Below are 24399 nucleotides of genomic sequence, written 5' to 3' on the forward strand. Positions count from 1 at the left end.
GAGTGAGATGATTTTGTCTTTTTAACTCACATGGTGGAAGTCTGTGCTTTCATGATAAATGTCCCAAGGTCTGTCCTGGCTGATGACCTGTGCTGGGATGCATCATACATTAAAAAACCTAAACTCTACAGGTTGTTAGAAAATGGGATTTTTTCCCCAACAGAAAATTTTGACAAAATTGAAACCATTATTATTTTGTTGAAATTTTCCACAATGATTTTCAAATTTTTGCAGGGAAAAAAAATCATATTGGAACAGTATGTGGTTTTCAGTTTTCTGACAACAAAACTGAACATTTTCGAGGAAAGCAGACACTTTCTGTGAAAACGTTTTGTTTCTCAAAAACATTTCAACTGAAATTTTTGGAGCTGTCCTATACTTCCCCTTTAAAAAATCAACACAGTGTTGCAATTAGAGAAATATTTCATTTCAGAATTTGGAGGTATTTTTGACACTGGAAGGAAACATCCATTTACAGTTTTAAAAAAGAAAACAGAAAACTAGGTGTGATAATGAGGTGTTACCTGCCCAGGCATAGGATTCCCATAGTTTGTGTGTCTTCACATTTTGAGGAAGAGGCAGTACCTCTGTAGTGTTTAGAGCTTTGGAAGTCACCTGATAAACACCCTGTCACTGTATTATGATAACACAGCATTTACCAGTTAATCCTCCTGTCAATGGAGGCAATTCCAGCACATTTACTGGCTAAATACCTTGATGCTGGACATGGGAGAGTATTTAACAGGTAAATCATACTCACTTGTTGGATTGTTGACTAAAGAGCATTTAACTGGATAGTGATCAGAGAACACTGGGTAGGTATATAGCCCGAGACTGGATAATGATTATAGAGTGTTTATTGGGTAAATACCCTGTTAGTGGACAGTGATTACTGAAAGGCCAGTGGGTACATACCAAGTGACTGCCCAGCTACCAGGGATCCTTGAATGAGTAAACACTCAGTAGACATTAAGGGCAAGAACAGAGTCTAAAAAGGGGGTCTTTATCCTCTTGCAATACTGTCTTTTCTGCAGTATATTGCAATATTTTCCTGGATTTAGAATGGAAGATTATACTAAAAGGCATTTTTATCACAACAGGGATCTCAAAGACCTTAGTAGGTAAATACAGTTTCATGCCCAGTGATTTCAGAGACTTTGCTGGGTAAATTTCCTGTCACTGCTACGGATTTCAGAAGCTTTACCAGGTAAATATCCCATCACCACACAGTAATTGTAGAGGCTTCAATGGGTTAATTATATCTTGTAACAAAACAGGGATTCTGCCCCTCAAATTCTACACTGGGAGGAAGTGAGAAGCCAGGTGAATGACAATTGTGTCAGCAACAGGAGAGGAAGAGGCAAGATCTCTGCAGTGCTGAGAGCCTGGGAAATCACAGCTGCAGCCCCCCGGAGGTTTGCTGTGACTTGGGGACCCCGCACTCCGAGGCGTCCAGAAATGTCATGGCAGAGACCACTCTCTGGAATCATAATGTCCCGGATTATACCACTCTCATTTTTCTGCAGCTCCTGGGAGTGAAAGGAAAAAGGGAAAAACTTAGCATGTTTTTCAAAATGGCAGGGGCTTTATTTTTCTTAGTCTAGGCACAATGTGCCTCAGGTGCCATCTGACCAGGATGCATCACTGAACTTGGTCCGCTGGTTGGGTCATTAGCTTCCCTGGCCTGGGCCAGGTACTGATGGGGAGTGTGACATGAAGGCTGATCCATGCCCCACTGGGGATCTATTTACCAGATGCCACATGACTCCTGGGGTTAACACTACATTTATTGGAGTGCCTAGATTAGTTGGTGTCTTATTTGTAGGGTTCCCACCCACATGTCCTATAGGACAAAATCGTGTCATATTTCTTCATTGTGACATCAGGGTAGCAATTTGAAAGAAGACAGGAGAGTGGAATTTTGATACCTTCTTGATAGAAATGATTATTTTTCTGATTTATGTATAAGATGACCAGTTATCCAATAGATGTGCTATAATGTATATAGATACACCATATGTGCCAATGTTTTTCCTGACTCATCCTAATTTCCTTGGGGTGATCCCACATCCTATAAACACCGCCTGAGGACATGCAACACTATCACTTTGTGCCAAAAGTATTATTATGTTTCAAGAGTTTGTCCTATCAAATAAACATGTGACAAGCCTAGCAGTGCTCAAAATAAATTCTGGGTTCTTGAACAGTCCTTCAAACTGTGGATTCAAAGGATTTTCTGATGGCTCTATGAAAATCAGGACTGTCCCACAAATTTCAAGATGGGGGATGCTGTCTTCTGCAGGTTAGTGCTGCCTTCCTAATAACCAGCTGGGCTCAGAATTCTTTAGGAAAGAGACCATGTCTATATCTGTGCTTGTACACAATAGAACCCCACTGAAACCTCTGAGCACTACCATAGTACAAATAATAATGAACAGGACTTCTTCCTCACCGTTCAGATTCCTCACCCATAGTAAAGTATTGAATTGGACAGATATCTGACGGGAATGGCAGATCTACTGTCTCCTGAATTACTTGATCTAGGCAACTGTCACAGGCAGGATGCCAGATTACAAAATCCACTGGTCCAATCCAGAACAGCAAGTTCTGTTAACTATGTAAGCATAGTCTATATGTAAGCATAGCCTGTATGCTTTCCCAGGAAATATTTAGCTGAAAGATTAAATTAAAATAATAGGGTTAGAAGGGACCACAAGGGTAATCTAGTCTGACCCCCATGCCAAGATGCAGGATTTGTTGTGTCTAAACCATCCAAGAGAGATGGCTATGCAGCCTCCTTTTGAAAACTTCTGGGGAAGGAGCTTCCACAACCTCCCTAGGCAGTCTGTGCCATTGTCCTACTGTTCTTACAGTAAGGAAGTTTTTCCTGAGATTTAATCCAAATATGCTATGCTGTAGTTTGAACCCATTGCCTCTTGTCCTGCCTGTGTTGCAAGAGAGAACAACTTTTCTCGATCTTTTTACGGCAATCTTTCAAGTATTTGAAAACTGCTATCATGTCCCTTCTTAATCTTCTGTTTTCCAAACTAAACATACCCAATTCCTTCAGCCTTTGCTCATATGGTTTGCATTCCATCCCTTTGATCATCTTTGTTACTCATCTCTGGATCCTTTCCAGTTTCTCTATATCCTTTATATACATCAGAGACCAAAATTGAACACAGTACTGCAGCTGAGGCTTAACCAGTACCGAGTAGAACAGTACTATCACTTCCTGTGACTCGCATGCTATGCCTCGAGATCCATGAGTTTGTAAATATTATCGGCCCATTATCGCCAGTGGCTCTGAGATTCCTTCAGCTAATTCCTTCAGTGTCCATGGGTGAATAGCATCCAGCTCCGCTGATTTGAATTAATTCAAATTGGTCAGAAGATCTCTGACATGTTCTTTACTTATTCTGATCTGCCTATATTGGTTTCCCTATATTGTCTATGGTAATTCTGCTAGGCAGCTGGTCATATGTGCTAGGTATTGACAGCTCTGCTTTCCTATCATCTTCTGTTCCCAGGTCACCTTCTCAATTGAGCAGCGGACCCACACCATCCTTGATCTTTCTTTTATGTCTAACATATTTGAAGAAGCCCTTCTTGTTGTCTCTAATGTTCCTTGCCAACTGTAACTCATTCTTTGCCTTGGCTTTCCTGATTTTGTCCCTAGATGCTCATGCTAGTCCCATGTAAACTTCTTTGGTGACATAGTTCCGTAGCTCATTAGATGAATCCTAAGAGAGTGTCCTCTAACCAATACACAGATGAGGATTAAGATGCATTGAAAGATTTGAGCAGAAGCACTAACTCAAATAGCAGGGTATAGTAGGGTTACCATATTTCAGCAAGCAAAAAAGAGGACGGGAGGAGCCCCACCCTAGCCCCGCCCCTGCCCCTCCCACTTCCCGCCTCCCCAGAACCCCCAACCCTCCCCCCGTTCCTTGTCCCCTGACTGCCCCCTCCTGGGACCCCTGCCCCTAACTGCCCCCCAGGACTCCACTCCCTATCTAAGCCTCCCTGCCTCTTGTCCCTTGACTGCCCCAACCCTTATCCACACCCCCACCCCCAGACAGACCCCTGGGACTCCCACGCCCCATCCAACCACTCCCCACCCCCTGACAGCCCCCCCCCGAACTCCCAACCCATCTAAACCCCTCTGCTCCCTGTCCCCTGACTGCTCCGATCCCTCTCCGCACTCCTGCCCCCTGACAGCCCCCCCCAGAACTCCCAACCCATCTAAACCTCTCTGCTCCCTGTCCCCTGACTGCTCCGATCCCTCTCCCCACTCCTGCCCCCTTGACAGCCCCCCCCCCCAGAACTCCCAACCCATCTAAACCTCTCTGCTCCCTGTCCCCTGACTGCTCCGATCCCTCTCCCCACTCCTGCCCCCTTGACAGCCCCCCCCAGAACTCCCAACCCATCTAAACCTCTCTGCTCCCTGTCCCCTGACTGCTCCGATCCCTCTCCCCACTCCTGCCCCCTGACAGCCCCCCCCCAGAACTCCCAGCTCCCCACCCCCCTGCTCCTTGTCCCCTGACTGCCCCTTCCTGGGACCCCTGCTCCTAACTGCCCTCCAGAACCCCACCCCTAAGCCTCCCTGTTCCTTGTCCCCTAACTGCCCCCTCCTAAGACCACCCCCAACTGCCCCCCAGGACCCTACCCCCTACCTGTACCCTGACTGCCCAAAACTTTCTCCACCCCCCCCCCAAAAGCCCCCCCCCCCCGTTTCTTGACTGCCCCCTCCAGAACCTTCCTGCCCCCGGTCCCCCTTACCCTGCTGCTCAGAACAGGGTGTTGGGCTCTGTGCGAGCCGAGCCGGACACGTGGCTGCGCTTCCCAGCACAACAAAACCCGGTCCCTGGCCCTGCACAACAAAACCCGGTCCCTGGCCCTGCACAGTGCTGCCGGACCGGGTTGCAGGAGAGGCCAACTCAGAATGCAGGGCGGCTCCGGCTCCTCTATGGCCGCTCAGGAGTCCAGCCCGGGATTTTTCTGCAGCCCTCCCAGCCGCTCGCTCTGCCGGGGGAGGGGGAAATCCCGGACATTGTGAGTGCTTTACAAATTCCCCCCGGACGCTATTTTTAGCGCGAAAAGGAGGACATGTCCGGGTAAATCCGGACGAATGGTAACCCTAGGGTATAGGGGCTGTCAGGATTGAAAGGCATTAGCAGAATTGTGTATGTGTAGTGCCCAGGACTAGAATAGAAGGGGGGCCACAGAATAGGATTGAGTGGCATTGGCAGAGCTGAGTGTGCAATGCGGGAGGTCCAGGGTTAGACTCTCAGGGGATGGAGTAGTCAGTGAAAGTGTAAAGTGAAGTGAATACACCTGCCTATAGGCCCTTCCTTTACATGTGACCCAGTGGATATCAACAGAGTGCAGGTGCCATTATGTGTGTAAGGCACTGACTCTGGTTCTGACATGTGCTTTGGTCTTGAACTCCAGAGCTGACCATGTTTCTCCAACCCCTAACCACTCAGCAAGATAAAAGCAAAGGACACTTACATCAATGGTTTTAATCATGACTATCTGATCAGCCTCCTTGGCTGCTTTCTCTGCAGTCTTGATGGTTTCATTGTTCCATTCAACATAGTTCATGGCAATCATTCCTTCCATCGCACTGCAGGAGAAGAGTAAAGGGGATTTGGGAGAGTGAGGAAGACAAGTGAGGAGGGAGAAGAAGAGGAGAGAAGAAGGAAGGAGAGAAAGAAGAGGAAAAGGAAAGGAGATTGTTATGGTATCACAAATGAAAAATTTCTGAGTAGGGTTCAATCAGGCAGGTCCAGACATATGCAACATCAGCAACATCCCTTCTCAATTATCTCTTTCAATTGGCATCCTCCCCATCCATGGCCACATCCCTCAGAAGTTTTGCTCTTTGTTCCCCAGAAATGCATCTAATGAGGGACTTACTCTGAGGCCTCCTGGCCAAGTGCGTGGGCAATCTGCTGGATATCTGGATATCCCATGCAGCTGGAGATGTTGTTGCGAGGGTAATAGAAGAGGAATGCCAGGCACATCTCATTCAAGGTACTCGGCCCACCCTTCAAGGTACAGAGAGCAACACAAAGTTCTACTAAGACACAGTGGGAACAATACTACCCATAGTGTCATTACCAGCCCCTTCTATAGCTTAGCCCAAGCCAGACCACAGGGTAATTCTGTGTGATGAATGATACTACGCAGCTGCGTTCGATTTCAGTTGTGGAGACCCATTTCCCTGCTTGGGAAGCCATCCCTCAATCACAGTATGAATCTCTGTATATGTCAAAGAAAGCTTGCACTGCTTTAGTCTGGGGATAGAGGGCATTGTTCTCCAACATCTATCAATCCAGCACCTTTCAATAGAACTAAATTAGTCTTAAACGCATAGAAAATTTGCAGATAGAAATCAGACTTACGAAGGTGATTTCCGTCCGATCCAAAGTTTGAAAGTTACATTCCACTAGGATCTCATCTCCCTGCAGCACAAAACAGGTCACGTAGTCAGAGCTGTAGGAGCAGGGGCCACTCCCAAAAGTGTGCCTGGAGAAAGCACAGAGCAACCGGTACCCACCAGTGGGAACCTGGAAACTATGTGAGACAGTAATAGGCTCCAAACCAAAATGACGGAGAAAAATTGTGTCACTATGTAAGCCTGTTCTGCCTCCTCTGCATCCCAGTCCCCAGCCCACAAACTATGTCCCAGTGGGAAATCCCAGCAGAATATACCACTTTGATGGTGATGACTTCCTTCAGGTCCCGTGTTTCCTGCAGGGCGAAGTCATATTTATTGTCCTCGCAGATGATCCTCACCTGCTCACCATTCCTGGTAGGGATGAATAAGGAAAGGATATCAGAGGCATTTCGATACACTGCTCAGACTAGGGATGTGGATGGGAACTAGTTCATATAAAATAATAACTAGTCCCTTTTTTCTCACGAAGACTCAGTCCTTATGTGTCCCAAACCTCACACCTTCCTCCTCCAAACCCAAAGGTTGAACTTTATGCCCCAAAATGAAAAGCCCAGAACTGATCCCCTGGCCAGACTACAACTCCTGTGAGGCACCTGCAGCCCTGCGATACCAGAGAAACTCCATCTTAAAATCCCCAGATCTCTGGCTTCCATTTTAAATGAGCAAGAGTCACTCCACTATTAGATGGAAGCTGCAGTTCATGTAGTGCTCAAGACAGAATTGGCAGTTAGAAACAAGACTACAAATAGAACTGACAGTTTAGAATGTTGGGACGCATCCAAAGAGAATGTTGGCAGTTGGCATCCAAGAAAGATCTGAAAAAAGATATTAGCTAAAGTGTCTAGAAAGTTGTGACAGAATGGTATAAAGGTCAGGGTGTCAGTGGGCAGGCAGCAGCAGCAATAGCTGAGGAGCTGAGGACAGAGAGATCAGCAGAGGGAATCCTGTCACTGGAGCAGAGGGAGAAGAGTCAGAGAGAGCGAGAGAGAGACAGCATGCAGGAGACATAGTAGAGCATAGTAAGTCTGTCAGATAGTTTAGTGTTAGTGTGTATAGACATCTTTATTAAACATTACATATATGTTTAATAAAGATGTGTATATATACAGTAACACTATACTAAACTTACTATGCTGTACTGTGTCTCCAATCACTCTCTCTCTCTCTCTCTGTGTATATATATAGTGACAAAGTTCTTCCTCTATCTTGGTGGGTCCTGAGCTTTTTGGCAGATTTTCTTGCCTCAGAGATTCACCATGTGGGTTGGGGAACAGCCCAGAGACCTTCCCCTCTGGGAGAACCCACAGTCCAGGTCAAGTGGGACAAGCCATCTGCGTTGCCATGGTGGCTTCCGGCCCCATGTTGTATGGTGAATTGGAAAGGTTGTAGGGACAGGAACCATCTGGTCACCCTTGCATTCTTCTCTTTATTTCGCTGCATCCACTGGAGGGGTGCATGATCGGTCACAAGGGTAATACCGTCGTCCCAGTAGGTAATTCCAAAGTGTTTCCATGGCCCATTTTACAGCAAGGCACTCTCTCTCAACCACTGCATACTTCTGCTCTCTCGGGAGGAGTTTCCTGCTGAGGTAGAGAATCGGGTGTTCTTCATCTCCAATCATCCGCTCCCAATCCTACTTCAGATGCATCTGTTTGTAGAATAAACTCTTTGTTGAAGTCTGGGGGCTATAAGCACGGGGTTACTGCAGAGGGCTGTCCGTAGATCCGTGAATGCTTTCTCTGCAGCCTCTGTCCACTTCACCATGTCTGGACCCCACGCTTTTATCAGTTCTGTCAGGGGACTCGCTCTGGTGGCAAAATGGGGAATAAATCACCGGTAGTACCCCACCACACCCAGGAATGCCCGGACTTGCTTTTTCCGATTTGGCCGAGGCCAATTTTGGATAGCCTCCAGTTTGTTCAGTTGGGGCTTGACCATGCCCCTTCCTACAATGTAGCCAAGGTATTTAGCCTCAGCTAGCCCTATAGCACACTTGGCTGGATTGGCTGTGAGGCCAGCCCGTCTTAGCATGTCCAGAACCACTTCCACTTTTTTCAAATGGGTCTCCCAGTCGGGGCTATGAATAATCACGTCATCCAGATACGCAGCTGCATAACTGGGATGGGGCCGCAGGACCTTGTCCATAAGACACTGGAAGGTGGCAGGTGCCCCATGCAATCCAAAAGGAAGAACAGTATATTGAAATAGACCCTCTGGGGTAGAAAATGCCTTCTTTTCTTTCGCATCTTGGGCAAGGGGAATCTGCCAGTATCCCTTTGTTAAATCAAGGGTGGTCAAAAATCGGGCATTTCCCAGGCAGTCAACTAACTCATTGATACGGGGTATGGGGTATGCATCGAATTTGGATATCTCGTTCAGCCGGCAAAAGTCATTACAAAGCCTAGTAGTGCCATCGGGTTTGGGCACCAACACAATTGGGCTCGACCATTGATTGTGGGACTCTTCGATGACTCCCAGCTCCAACATCCTTTTTATCTCCACCTTGATCTCCTCCCTTTTCATCGCTGGGACCTGGTAGGGCCTTAAAGTTACCTTTGCCACAGGGTCTGTGATAATGTTGTAATATGTTTCAGTGGTCCAGCCTGGTTTGATTGAAAACACATCCTGGTATCGGTTGATCATCTCAGTTACTTCCTTCTTCTGGTTTGGTGTCAGATCAGTGGATATCCTGATCTGCTCCTGCAGGTTATTTCCCTGGATCGGGGTCTCTTGGACCACTACACATGCCTCTCACTGGTGCCAAGGCTTTAAGAGGTTAATGTGATAGATCTGTTCCTGTTTCCAGCGTCCTGGCTGCCACACCTTGTAGGTTACTTCCCCCCCACCCCTCCGGGTTCAACCACCTCACAGGGCCTGCTATTGGGCCAAAAGCTTGCTTTTTGCCGTGGGTACCAACACCATCACCCGATCCCCTGGTTGGAACTGTCGGACTTTTGCCTGGCAATTGTAATGGGTTCGCTGGGCCTCCTGCGCCTTTTCCAAATGTTCCCGTACAATAGGGGTGACCCGGGCAATCCGGTCTCGCATCTGCAATACATGTTCAATTATATTTCTCCCCTCATTGGGTTCCTCTTCCCAGATCTCTTTGGCAATATCTAATATGCCACGGGGGTGGCGCCCATATAATGATTCAAAGGGTGAAAACCCAGTTGAGGCCTGAGGTACCTCCCGTATGGCAAACATAAGGTAAGATAGTAGGGTGTCCCAATCCTTCCCGTCCTGATTTACCACCTTCCTTATCATAGCCTTGAGGGTTCGGTTAAACCTTTCTACCAGCCCATCGGTCTGCGGATGATAGACTGAAGTTCTCAGGGTGTGAATATGGAGCAGTGTACAGAGGTCCTTCATTAGCTTTGACATAAATGGGGTTCCTTGGTCTGTTAATATCTCCTTTGGTAGCCCCACTCGGGCAAAGATCCCCACCAGATCTTTAGCTATTGTTTTAGAGGCTGTGTTCTGCAGGGAGACGGCTTCTGGGTAGCGAGTAGCATAGTCCAAAACAACAAGTATATATTGGTGTCCCCGAGCTGTCTTCTCCAGGTTCATCGCTATTCGCTCGAAGGGGACCTCTATGATGGGAAGGGGTACTAAAGATGCCCTCAAGTGGAGGCACAGTACCTCCGCACTTCTTCATGTACACGGGCCAGGAGAACCGTCATAGGACCCATGCCAGGATCTTCTCTACTCCCAAATGTCCCCCAAAAAGATGACTATGGGCAAGACTTAATACAGCGTTCTGGTGTTTTTGAGGTACTAGGATCTGCTGTACCTTCTGCCCCTGTATTGGTGCAACCTGGTATAAGAGATCCTTCTTCATTATGAAGTAGGGTCCTGGTCCCTGGGTTTTCCCTTCCACGGGGACCCCAACTATTTCAGTCAACTCCTTCCTAATGTTGTCGTACCTTGGGTCTTCAGCCTGGTCCCGTCCAAAATTTACTCTCCGAGGGCTAATCTGCCCAAGAGCTAGAGGCCCAGTCTCTGTTGCCTCTACTGGTTCAGAGGCGTTAGGGTGGGGGTCAGACTCAGGTGCTTCTCCCTCCTGGGCGGCCTCCTTTTCAGCTGCTCGGGTTTGCCTATCTACGAGAGTGACCTTCTGGCTTTGGGTCAGTATTTGGGTTCCCAAGGCCTTAGCTGCCCTTCTTTCCCTTTTTGTCTTTCTACCCTGTCTGGGAGTGGAGAACAAATCCGGGGATATTTCAGAGAAGACTGGGGGTTGACAGTCTACTATGGATGCCTTACTAACTTCAGGGTTCCCCTCTTTCTCCAATCCTCCTACTGGGAGTAAGTCTCCAAACCCTGGGAAGTCCCTCCCTATGAGCACCAGGTATGGGAGTTTAGGGACTACACCTACTGCTACCACAGTAGTGTTCCCCTGGATTTCAATTTTTACTGGGATGGTGGGGTAATAACCAACTGTCCCATGGACACATGTTATCCTGGTATGCTTAGCCCACAGCAGCTGACTACACTTCACGAGCTTCCCTGAGATAAGCGTGATAGCACTCCCCGAATCAACCAGTGCCGTGGTCTCTACCCCATTTAGTTTCACTGGTCTGGTGTACATATGTGGGGTTAGCAAGACCCCTACAAGGTGGATTAGGGAGCATGGATCTGCCCAGTTCCCCAGGTTACACTGCATAGACTCCTCGGCATTGGGACACTGTGCAGCTATGTGTCCCCACTCCCCGCAGGCATAACATCTGTATGGAGCCCTAGGCATTCCCTGGTCTCTTGGTTTGGGTAGTCTAACATCCTGATCCTCTTCTCCCTCAGTACTCTGACTCTTTTTCCACCTGGGCTCTCCTGGTGGCCCAGTCACCTGAGCTCTAGAGCTTGGTGCTGCTAGTTTAACCCGGGATGCCTCTTCCTTAACTGGTTGGGTCAGCTCCCTCGCCGTCCTTTGCCTCTCTACCAGTGCGACAACCTCATCATAGGTGGAGGGTTTGTTCTGGCTTACCCAGGCACGAAGGTCTGGCGGTAGCCCCCTCATGTATCGGTCGATGACAAGAACCTCTAGTATCTTTTCTGGACTCCGGGACTCAGTTTGCAACCACTTCCGTGCAAGATGGATGAGGTCATACAATTGGGACCGCGGGGTTTTGTTTTCCTGGTACCCCCACTCGTGATACCGTTGGGCCTGCACTGCTGTCGTTACCCCAGATCTGGCCAGGATCTCTGCTTTCAGCTGGGGGTAGTCTGATGCAGCCTCTTCAGGCAGATCATAGTAGGCCTTCTGGGCCTCCCCACACAGGAATGGGGCGAGGATGCCAGACCACTGATCTCGAGGCCAAGCCTCCTGTAGGACTGTCCTCTCAAAGGCCAGAAGGTATCCCTCTACATCATCCTCCTGCATCATTTTCTGCAGCCAATGGCTGGCCTGTATGATCTGCGTCCCATCATGGCCACGGTTCAGCTCTGTAAGGGTCTTTACCTGGTTTACCAGTTCCCGCAACATAGCACGGTCCTGAGCAGCCTGGTCCATGAGCAGGCGATTAGTCTCTTGCTGCAGCCATACTGCCTCCTGTTGGGCTGTTGCCTGGACACGGATAGCCTCCTGCTGGGCAGCCGTGGCTTGTATCAGTGCCCACACTACATCATCCATTGTGGTGAAAAAAAATAAATAACCCCTCTCCTTTTTTTTTTTTTTTTTAAATCACCCTCCTTCTTCCACTGCACTGTGCACACCAAAATCCCACCGACACTAGTTGTGACAAAGTTCTTCCTCTATCTTGGTGGGTCCTGCCCTTTTTGGTGGATTTTCTTGCCTCAGAGATTCACCATGTGGGTTGGAGAACAGCCCAGAGACCTTCCCCTCTGGTAGAACCCACAGTCCAGGTCAAGTGGGAGGTTTGGGGGGAACCCGAGCCTGCCCTCTACTCCTGGTTCCATTCCAGGGCCCTGTGGACTGCAGCTGTCTAGAGTGCATCCTGGAACAGCTGTGCGACAGCTACAACTCCCTGGGCTACTTCCCCATGGCCTCCTCCCAACACCTTCTTTAGCCTCACCACAGGACCTTCCTCCTGATGTCTGTTAATGCTTATACTCCTCAGTCCTCTAGCAGCACGTCCTCTCACTCCCAGATCCTTACACACATACCTCACTAACTGGAGTGAGAGTCTTTTTATACCAGGTGTCCTGATTAGCCAGTCTGTCCTAACTGGTTCCAGCAAGTTCCTGCTTGTTCTGGAACTGCCCCTGTTACCTTACCCAGGGAAAAGGGATCTATTTACTCTGGGACTAATATATCTGTAGCCATCTGGCCTGACCCTGTCACAATATATATATATGGGGGGGGGGGGCAGGGGTAATAAAGATATGTGTTAGTTGTAAATGAACTTAAATATGTAAGACTTAAATAATATCTAAGAGCTCCTGTCAGCCACCTGTGGAAGATTAGCTCTATGAAGCAGGTTGCAGCCACTTATCACTTTAAACTGTAAGGCAATATAGTTTGGAGTGCTCTTTAACTTGTTATAAGGGATTTGTGGTTTAGATTACTATTTTGTCAGGGATTATTGGTTGCATCAATAAAAGGTGCCTTGTTTTGGAAAAAAAATACTGCTTGTGTCAATCATTTATCGGAAGGTTGTATCTGTGTCCTCCAGGTATTTCTTTAGCCACCCTGGTGACCAATACCCAATGAGAACGGATTGGTATGGTTATAACAGGTGGGCCATTCTCGGGGTATCCTGAAATCTGTTTTGGGGGTAACACCATGACAAACCACACTGCTCAGGCAGAGGGGAGACAGCATTGCATCATGGAAAATTTAGTCCAGCCATGAAGCCCAGCCCTTAAGAGAGAATGGGGTCATCAGGCACCTCAACTACAGCTCCCATGTGGCAATATGCCATACTAGGGAAATACAATTTATGTTGAATTCACTTGAAATGAAATTTTTGGATCAGTTCAACTGAAATATTTAGATTCATGTTGAACCCACTTAAAGCATTTAGTTTAGTTTTCCTGATGAAAAATCAACAAATTTTCCATGGAGAATTCCTGACTAACTCTACTGTTCCTATAAGACTTTCAGGCTAGAAGGGGGGATACCCACCAAGACTAAAACATCCCTATATTCACAGGTCTGTCTCATGACCTCTGAACCCAGCTTGCAGGTCAGCTACAGTGCCAATGCAGGGAAAATCTCAATCTCTGGTAGTCCATTTGGATACAATTTGAACATGCCTCCTAACAAAAACTCTGAATCTTTATTGGATCCATCTGTCATTAGTTACAACCCATCCTCTCTCTTTCTCTCTCTCTCTGTCTTCTCCCTTGGGTGAAATTCACCTGAGGCAGATACCCACACAAGGCTTACACACCACTTAAATACTCAAAACAGGGCTTAAACTGTACTTCTGTGGTGCAGAGATCTTGTGCTGGTCCTCTGCATATGGGAAATCTCACTCTTTCCAAATTAAGGATCTTAGTGAAATGTCTGTGAAATGTCAAGGTAGCCTCAAGAGCCAAGAAGGCCTTTGTTTGAGAATTTCTCCCCATGGGTCCCGTAGATGCTCAGCTTCTTTCACATTACTCTGGGTTGTTACACCAGGTTCTAAGTAAAACACTTTGGACCGAAGATAGGTGTGTGCTTTAGATTTTGGAGCTGACCTGAAGCAGAATGTCCCCAGGCATTAAGCAGGTTTGGATCTGGGATTTTGGTTCAAGGTCCAGCTCTATTTTTGATACCACTACAACAGAAAGATTGATGTTTACCCACCCCTGTTATGGAGGCTGCCTAGAGTTTAATGCTTAATGCTCAAGTCACAGTCTCAGGCACAAGCCCACATTGGTAGACTGGTGATGGTGTGGCCCTGTGTTTCCCCATAATGATTTCTGAGGATGCACCCCTAGAGGGATTCAGCAGGTACTCCCCTCTCTGGCCAACCAGCTCTGCTGGCTGTCCAGTGGTGCAAGGCCATACCAGACAGCTCCTTCCCTTGGGCTGACTAGCTCAGGAGAATACAGGGACTGCATTTGCATCTGGCTCTTACAGAAAAGAGAGGGAAGGCTCCTTATACCTTCCTCTGCCCTAGTGCACCTGTGCAAGGGTCCAGCTCAAATTCTCCCTCAGGATCTTGCTGTCCATTGAGTTGAGTCTGATCCCCCAGGATTTAGTTCTCTGCATTGCAATTCAGAAAAATGTTGGACTCCCAGCCATAGTCTCTCACCATGACAGGTACATGGGGTCTAGTCCAAGAAGGTTATTCCTTCCATTATACCCCAGAAAGGTTCCCCTGTCCCCTGGATTAGATTGAACCCCAGGCATGACCAGCTGAAGTGAGAATTCAATTTTTTTTACCGGTACTGAACAACTTTCAGTCCTCTCCCAGCCAGATGAGTGTGCAGCAAGAAGCCAAACACCTTCAGATCTGGCACAGGTGTCCCATTCATCTGCAGATCAAAGGAAAGAGGGTTAGAGAATGGCTGTCTGGTCCTGCTAGTGCAGCCCGGGGTTGGCTATTGGGGTCTGTGATGTCCATAGGCTTCAGTTCTCTTCTATAAATGTCAAGGCTAATTTTAGCTCTCAGTTTTAAAAAGGAAGCTTCTAGCCCATTTCCTTGCAGAGGTCATCTTGGGTTGACAGTTTGTCTTCCTGAAAACTGCAGGTTATTTTCAGTCCCTGCTGGGCCACCTAGAATTAGTTGCTTGAGTCTGGGATTTCTGAAGCTGGATATCCCTTGATATTTTGGGGGGGAGTGGGGGATGGAGGGAGGCTACACATGAATTTTCAGCACTGTGAGTTCCACTGATGACCTGAGGGCTGCCACCAGCTCTCTCTGGACTACCAGCTGGTGGCTGGCAGAGAGCTATCACTGCTGATGAACACCCAGGGTTGGGCACTCTAAACACCTCTGGCACAAACTCTCTCTGGGATCCTGGAGAAGTCATTACATCTATCTTTCACCTTCTCTTCTATGGGGATAATATTGACTTGTGCATTGGACCTGAAACCTTCAGTTAATGCTCCTCTTTCCTTATCTGCAGCATCGCCTGCTGCTCCATTCTTACTGCTTCTTCTGAATAATCACGCTGAGCCATATGGTAGTTTTTTAAAATGGAGACTAGGGTGACATCTGCACTTAATTAATTTCAGGCATGACCTGAGCAGGATGTGAACCTAGGGGGAAGGGGAATTATTGGCTTCCCAGAACTTACCTCATTGAACTGACTGCTTTTGCAGAGTCCATAGGATTTGTAGGCATCTGCTCCAGGGGGAATGAAATGGACAGGGAAGGTGAACACCCCTGTTTGTAGCACTCCCATGTCATATGGCCGCAGGTCCGGGGTGCAGTAGAATCGTATCCCTGAGTTGTCAATTAATCCTATAAAAACACACTGACTCTCTCAACAACTTCTCCAGTAGACCTTCTTGCTCTTATGCTCTCCCAACTTCTCATGCCCCCTGAGAGCCTCCTTGCTGAACCCCTGTCTCTCCCATCATTCACACTGTCTGTCCTCAGCCCTCCCATATTTCTCTAAGCATCCTCATATTCCTCATATACCCCCAGCCTTGTCCTAACCACACATTCCTTAACTCCCTTATACAGCTCTATGCTTCCTGCACCACAACTCTACTCTGGTATTGCCTTTCTCTCACCAACACTCCAGTACTTCCAGATCTTTTATGTAGCCTTTGATCTCCCTGACCTGGTAATACTGCCCCAGCACCTCCATATGAGGAAGCACTGGTTAGTGGTTAAAACATGGGACTGTAAGTCAGCAAAAGGGGCTGTGAGTCTGTTCCCAGCTCTGGTGCTGAATTGCAGTGTTGTGGTCTCAAGTAGGTCACTTAAAATCTGTGTTTCAGTTTCCCCTTCTGTAAAATGGGGATAATAATTAATGCTGATTTACCTTTGATGGTTGTTGTGAGGCCTAAGTCACTAATATTTATAAAGCATTTTTGAGTGATACGGTCAGAACTATACACATGCAAAATAGTGTTGTTATGAGCCTCTCACATACCCCTGGCTCCCTCCTGATCCTCTGATAAGCATGTGAGACTATTCATTTGCTTAAAGTTAGGCCTAAGTTTAATGCCTTTGTGAATTGGGGACCTTAACAGGTTCCTCTTGCTGTCATGGAACTTGTGCTAATTAAGACCAGAGGTCATTTCATTTGGAAGCTGGTTTCTAGTGTGTATGTAAGAGAAAAAAACATGAGAATGACAATTATGAGCCCCTTTTCATGGCCGTTTCTTGCCATCTTTACCCACCTGGTATCAAGTCAAAATTGCTGTAGTGGATTTCCAGCCGGATATATTGAGGATCCATAGGTGTACCTATGGAGATTGCAGCTTCATTTGGGAACTGGTAGGACTGAGGGGAGGGGAAAGAAGAAGAACGTTTACAATTCAGGAATCATTTCTCATCTCTTCTCAGCTGTTTCCTTCCGTGCAGAGAGCTGGAAATTTGCAGAGAGGTCCTGATATTCATGTGTCAATAACTACTGGTATGTGCTAGAACTGGATGGGAATGGGAATTCCTACTCTGCTTGAAATTCTGAATACGAATGAAAGACTGAAATTCTTAAGTATCCCATGAAATGAAAGTTCAGGAAGAAAAAGATTTGGGACTCTTGAAATGTTTTGTTTTTACTTTATCATTTCAATTCATTTAAAGGTCTACATAGATGCTCATTTTATACTATCTAAAATATTAAGTAAAATATATACATATTAAATTATATAATAATAAAACTAATATTTAATATAAAAATGGCAATGAAATATATCAAAACATTTCAACTACAGATGGTCAAAATTTTCAACAGAATAGATTTCTAGTAAAAAAGCAGTTTCACTGAAAAAAAATATTTCACAGGAATGTGTGGATTTTAACAAAATGTTTCATGGGAAAAAATGGAAAGATTTCATCTTGACAATGAAACAGTTTGATTAAATTTGTTTCAAATGTTATATTATATTAAATATTAGTTTAAATATTATTTTATGTCTATCCATAGTATATTTAATGTTATGTTTGTGTATTATATATTGAGTTTATAATATAATATAATATAATATAATATAATATAATATAATATAATATCTAAACAAAATACTGCACATCAAAAGGATAAAATGGAAATAAAACACTCTCATGGTCCTGAGATGACAATTTTTAGATTTTTCCTTTTCTGGGAAATTTTGAAATTTATTTTTATTTGGAACATTTTTGCTTTCCAAAGGTTGGAATTTCCCATGGAATGGAAATTCTGACTCCAAACTACTTCTACTTTTATCATTGTCAAAACAAAATATTTTGACATTTTCCTGTAAAAATTTAGACAAAATTGGCCAATTCCAGCATATGATTAAAAAAGAACCTCTAGTTTTCAACAGAAAACTGTTCCATTGAAAACTTTCAACTAACTCTACTATGTACAAATGGCATCTTGAGTGTGGTTTTTCCATGTGTGCCAGATCTGCTGACTTTGCCAATTAAAATGTTTTTACTTCTATTCTGTGATTTATCTAACCACTCTCCTACCTTCCAACCATGGAAATACAGATGTTCCATGAAAGGCAAAGTGATTATCACAGGGTGGATGATGAGAACATCTTTGCAGCACCAGCCACTAGGAATCACTCACCCAGAGCTGCATCTAGTATTGACTTTCCCACATGAGTCAACCGGATTTTACTTTTTATTTTATTATGTTGAAAAGGAAAGAACATCAGAGAGGATTACATAGAAGCCAATAAAATAATAGCTTTTTAATGTGGCATATAATTAACCTGTGGAACTCTATGACTCAGGATATTATTACTTAGTGTCCATAAAGGATTTGCCATGTGTATGAATAAGAATAACAACACAGAATGACAACAAGGAATCTGGTGGCACCTTAAAGACTAACAGATTTATTTGGGCATAAGCTTTTGTGGGTAAAAACCTCAGATGAAGAAGTGAGGTTTTTACCCACAAAAGCTTATGCCCAAATAAATCTGTTAGTCTTTAAGGTGCCACCAGACTCCTTGTTGTTTTTGTAGATACAGACTAACACTGCTTCCCCCTGATACTTGACACAGAGTGACAGCAGCTAGTATAAAAATTACGAGGGCCATCAATCCTCATGCTTCAATGGTTAAACTGAGCACTTTCTGGGGAGGGTCAGGAAGAAATTCTCCAGTGAGACAGTACTGCAGAATTAGATGCATTACAGGACTAGTCTGACCAAAGGGTATCATCAGTCATAACAAGAGGTATGTCCTGTGATGAACCATTCATACTCACCCCTCCTCCAATGGCCCAGCCTACAATCACCTGGGAGCACAGGGCAAAATCTGGATCGGCCCCATAACAATCGCTGATGCCTGTGGGTAACACACTGCCATTGCCACAGGCATAGACCAGAATGTGATGAACCATCGATCTGTTCTGGTGGGTTGTTATTATGGGCTCAAACTGTAACCAAGAGAAAGATTTGAGGAAAGTTATCCTGAACCCTGAAAACCTGTCTCCAGGTTACTAAAAGGAGTAGTCAATAGAGACCTGAACAGAGGGACATGGGTCTGACGGTCTCCAGAAAGGGAAAGCAGCTTGTGTCTTGGGCACATTCACCCTTCTCCATAGTATACTATTGTACTGTCTGAGTGCACTGATGTGGAGTGGATATCTTCCCATGAAGCATCTGGCCATTGCGAGGGAAAAGACTAGATGGGCCATTGACCTGGTATACCTGGAGGAGGTGGTGGTAGTGGTGGTGGTGGGGGAGTTCAGCCTAGAGAGATCATTACTTTACTCTGAAACTCTGCACCAAATGGATGATTGAAGATATTGAAACCCTGTTGTCTGTACCCTTCTCCATCCCGCATCTGATGCTCAGTCAAGCAGCTTGATGAACATGAGAAATTTAACCAGATTTCCTTGAGGGTTCAGCCAGACATGATTTGCTGGCAAAAGCCCAGTCATGCAAGGTTCTGGGTGCCTTTAACTCCCACTTACTTCCATGAAAGCAGCAGGGATTCAGCACCTCTTTGCTGGCTCTTAACACTTTGCAGAATCAGTCCATAGATTGTTGTGTAGCTATATCAGAGCTGTCAAAAAGTATTCACATTTTCTGTTTCGTGGAGTTGCATAGGCAGATCTTCACCTTTTACTACCACACCATTTCTTCCCCTCTGAAATTTTCTTTTATATGATTTAAATGAAGTGTTTATTTTTATATTAGAAAAAAATGCAAAAATATGAATATTTGCATGCCCTTAATTGGAAAGTCATCTTCACTTGAAAAATGAGCTGGACTTCGAAATGGGCTGTGGTGTTTGGCTTTTTAAAATTATGTGTATTGTACCTTAATGAAAGTTGCATTGCAAAAATGGTTAGTTTTCTATTTTAAACAAATATCTCTAGTAATTTCCAAGTGCAAGAGCAAAAGTCTTTGCACCTTTTATAAACTTAGAATATCCTGAGTACTGTCCACTAACAAAGAGACACAGACAAATAAAATGAATCAAGTTAATCCATGGAGTCAGCCCACTGAAGTTGGTAGGATTTATACTAGGGATTGATTTGGTCTGTTGCATCCAAAGACTCTCAGAGTTATACAAGATGCTCCCAAGGACACAGACAGAAAGACAGGGTGCTTCAAGAGAGACAGATGTAGAGACCAGATGTTCCCACCCAAGGACACTGAAAGGCAGACAGGATACTCTCAACATAGACTAACAGGATGCTCCAAAAGACAGACAGTCAGACTTGTCAGGTTACCTTGTAAATGTGGTGCTTCTGCTTAAGGATTGGCAGTGGGATAAAAGTACAGGCATATGTGGTTTCATCAACTGGGATGGGAAACTGAAAAAAAAAAAAAAAAAAAAGCAGAGAAAACTAAACTTGCCAGGGCACGAGCAGCAGCCCAGGCAGGGTGCAAGTATGAATGGAGAGGCAAAATGGAGGAAGAAAATGGAGAATCAGATTGATAGCTGGGCCCATGTCCCCACGTTCTTTAGCACTGTCCCATTTCATCAGGAGACTGGCAAGAAATACATTTGTTTTTGGCAGCAATAAGTGGGCTGGTATCAAAGAAATAGTGAAGGCTTTAACAATTTTTTTCCAGTGAAAGAATTAAACAATTGCCAGTGAATTTTCAACAAATCCTTTTCCTTCCACATTTCCCCCCTCCCCCACCACCCCCCACATATAATTTGGAATGACATTTTCCATATCAAAATCTAAGTGTGGGAACTCTCCATCATGCTCCATCATACCCTGTCTCAGTCATATTTTGCCAATTGCCTGAGGTCACAAACCCAGACCAGAGAGGAATGGGTATCATCATGTTCTCTATAACCTATCCCACTCCTTCTGGTATATCAGTAGCAGTGTTGTTTCTCAAAGCCAGTCATGCATAGTGTGGTGCACTGCTGCTGAATGCTCAGGTTCACCCAGTGTGCAGCAGTGGACGTGTCATATGTGGTTTCTCCACTGATCCACCTGTCCATGATCAATGCACCCTCCCCTGTCACAGCTCCCAAGGGCTCTTTCTGCATGCTACAGACATGGCACAGATTGGGATCTGCAACAGGCTTCATCAGCTGGAGGAAGCCCTCCCCTTCCATGTGGGAGCAGGTAAGTAAAACTAGTTGAAACTTGGCATATCCATTCCAGGGGAAATTCTGACATTTTAAAAAGTTTTAATTATGAATCAGAACAAAAACTTGACATTTTGAAATTTCCATGGGAAGGAAATTCTGAAAATTTTCATTTAGAAAAAAATCAAGGTATTTCCATTCAATTTTCTCTAAATGAAATGGAGCAGCAGGCTGCTTCAACTCTGGGGGATTCCCTGGACTGCTCCTTTCTCCAGAGAAGACCTCAGGCTGCCCCCAACTCTTGGGGAATCTCTGGATTGCCCCCAACTCAGTTTTGCTCCCTCACAGTGCTTTGGCTTTCTTGGCCATGATGACACTGGAGCTGAGAGTTTCCTTGTGGCACTGCTGCTCAGCCTTCTGGCCAGTGGCTATATTTGCTGCTCCTCAGATACAGTGCATAATGTTGGATAGGCTCCCCTCCCCACAGCCAAGATGCTACCCCACATTTCTGCAGTTTTACAAACCTAAGATCAATGCCCATTCGAAGGCTAAACCTGCTCCTACAGAGCTGAGTAATTGTGCAGGTGTCACTATTAGAGTTTAGAGGAACTGCACCCTGGTGCCAGCTGGTTAGCAGGGGGTGCTGTATCGTGTGATATTGCTGCTTGCATTGGCAGATACTGTCTAGGTGGAGCACTTTCCCTCCCCCCACTTTGCTTCAATAGTGGTAGCCTCTACTTTTCCCCACCAGGTGCCAAGCCTCCTTATTTTGCAACTGCGCTGAACAATGTCAGTGGTGTACCACAGTGAGTTGGTCCTTTTTGGCTACTTCTTCCACCTGCCCTAGAGCACCTCACAGACAGACCCTCACACTCCTCCCTTACCTTCTGCCTGATGTACACTGAGCTAGCCTGATCAGAGTCATCATCTGTCACTTTGTAAACCATGCCAGGATGATTAATCAGCAGAGGAACTACTCTGAATCCCCCTGCTCCTCCATCACTGGTAATAGCCAGGTAAGAGCCTGCACCACATCCTCTGTATTTAGCACATTTGGCATCCCTGCCTGATGTCCTTTTCCTCTAGATCACTACGTTCAAAAATATGTAGTTGTTTACTTGAAGTAGGTCAGTGTGATCAGCTTCTACTTGTAGAATTTGTGGGTTTAAGACAGGGGATGCTATGTTTGTGGTGATGTCTATTTTAATGGGACCCCAGCTCTTTGTGTGGATGCTAACTGTGTTCAATCCTCCTCCAGTGCTCTCATGATCCCTTGTTCCTTGCATACAAGTGCTGCTGTGTCACCAGTAATGGCAGTTTAGTAATGAATGTGAGACACTGCTTTTGTTAGTACAGGAAGGAGCACGGTGTGTGCTGTGTTTTCCAGAGCTCTAGCAGAGCCATGATATAGGGGCTATTCCTGAGTTCCCAGCGCAGCTCTTCTCCCTGAGGAACATGCAGTTTCCAATAACAGGCAACAGTAAACTGGGAGCAGTAAATACACTTGTTATATTTTGACTGTGTGCTTCCATGAGACACTATAGTTATTATAGGCAGGGCAGGTAACCCTATCTATTAAGGTCACCTAACATTTCCCATTGTAAGGCTCATTTTCTGTTGCTTATAACTTTGTGAAACTTTAACAGTTTGGGCTGAAATTTCCCATGCTGGATGTTTGACTCAGCCTGAATATATATATATTTTAAATTCACCAAAAAGAGTTCCAACATTTCTAAGAAAGAAGCTAGGAAAAATACATTGTTTTGCCCATGTTTTGAAAAAAAGAAGAAGGTTTTTAGACCTTTTCTTTGAGAAGCCCTAGGTCCTCCATGCTTTGGAGAAGACTCTTGAAATTTGACATAGGCTAGCCTTTGTGTCAGGAATGTGGCCTTTTGCCACCCCCACCCCCCCCCACCATGAAAATCTGCCCAAATGTGGCCAAGTTATGTAAGCCTTTGACAAATTGCAGTTTTGCACATGCTCAGTATAGACTGATTTTGGAAACTAAAATCTTCAAGTGTCCATCCTTACTGAACGTGCTCCGTCCCCTCACAGCTCCTCGTGCTAACCATTCCCACAGAGCATGCTCTCACCAGCCCAGGGCTACAGGGGCAAAGCTGGCTTTCCCTGTAAAAGCTGTTCCCAGCAAGAGTGATGCCACATACTGAAACTGAGAACTGGAAGCCTGTGCTCTCAATGACCATTCTGCTGGAGCCCTGGCAGCATGAAGGAGGAGGCTACCTGATTCAAATGCAGAGGGGACAAGAGTTGGACTGCGGATGGTGGGTGGGAGGGAAGGGTGTCCTCTTTCTTGTTTCTTGGGACAAGAAACCTGGTGAGACTGAGACTGGAGGGGGAGAAAAACTGTGATTGGGTGTTGGAGAGGGGCGAATGAGATGGCTGTGTACAGAGACTGGGACTGGGAGCTGAGGGGCAGGAACTGGGCTGGCTGGGCAAAGAGACTCAGAAAAAGGGGGAAATGCTGGTGAGACTGGTTGGTCAAGGAAACGGGGACTGGAAGCCAGTGGGGAGGTGGGCAAAGGGAATCTGGAACTGGTTGAGTGGGAAGGCTGGAACTGGGAGCCTGTATAGGGGGACTGGGAGATGATGAAAGAAATAGGGGAAGAGGGTTGGCTAGGAACCAGCTGGCTGGTAGAGACACTGAGATTGGACAAGAAGCTGGAGAGACTGGGGCTGGCCGGAAAAGGAGAATGGCACTAGGAACCAGTAACATGGATGGAATGGGGAAAGACAGAGAGGTCTGATAATGAGCTGGGGTGCATTGGGGTTGGCAGAGACAGATCAGATGAGCAGCTGTAAGGGGCGAATTGGGCCTGAATGGACAAGAAGACTGGGACTGTATGTGGGAAGGGAGAGAGACTGGGAGCCGGGGATTGGGACTCAGAAAATGAGCCTGTGGTGGGGAGACTTAGACTTTCTGGGAAGGAGATTGAGACTGGAATGATAAGTCTGAGGAGTAGAGACTGGGTAGGTACACAGAATGGGACTCAGCCAAGGAGCTAGGGGTAGGAAAGAGACAGGACTGGGATGGGGGAGATGGAGCAGAAAATATCAAGCTTTTGAAATACAGGCAGAAGATGCTGTGCCCACTGCAGCACACTCCTACAGAGCCTTCAGTGGAACCAGTATTCCTGAGTCTCACTATTCCTCTACTATCAACAAATATCTGTGAAACCCAGTGGCAAAGTATTCCATCCCCATCTCATGCTCAGAGGATGACAATCTACTGCTGCTGTCAGTTACTTTGTTAACTCCAGTGGAAGAGGTCAGGTCAGGTCAGGTTGCCACATGTTGGAGTTTCTGGTTTTTTCAGTTTGCTTTATTAAGAACATAGGCAATCACACACACACAA

The 24399-nt window shown here is 45.9% G+C and overlaps 1 protein-coding gene across 1 annotated transcript in view; it reads right to left on the reverse strand.

Annotated features, from left to right (window-relative positions):
• Positions 1-567: 567 nt before the first annotated feature.
• Positions 568-24399, reverse strand: part of LOC128832996 (putative DBH-like monooxygenase protein 2) — a 32813-nt gene continuing 8981 nt past the window's right edge. The window contains exons 4-13 of the mRNA XM_054020838.1: positions 20206-20289; positions 18730-18900; positions 16707-16809; positions 15650-15816; positions 14793-14884; positions 6721-6817; positions 6411-6470; positions 5923-6053; positions 5515-5629; positions 568-1529 (exon numbers count right to left, since the gene is read on the reverse strand). Of these exons, the coding sequence (XP_053876813.1) occupies positions 1290-1529; positions 5515-5629; positions 5923-6053; positions 6411-6470; positions 6721-6817; positions 14793-14884; positions 15650-15816; positions 16707-16809; positions 18730-18900; positions 20206-20289 (1260 nt within the window). The 3' untranslated portion in view covers positions 568-1289. The remainder of the gene's footprint in view (positions 1530-5514; positions 5630-5922; positions 6054-6410; positions 6471-6720; positions 6818-14792; positions 14885-15649; positions 15817-16706; positions 16810-18729; positions 18901-20205; positions 20290-24399) is intronic.

Source organism: Malaclemys terrapin, chromosome 1 (genome assembly GCF_027887155.1).
Source record: "Malaclemys terrapin pileata isolate rMalTer1 chromosome 1, rMalTer1.hap1, whole genome shotgun sequence".
Taxonomy (NCBI): domain Eukaryota; kingdom Metazoa; phylum Chordata; order Testudines; family Emydidae; genus Malaclemys; species Malaclemys terrapin.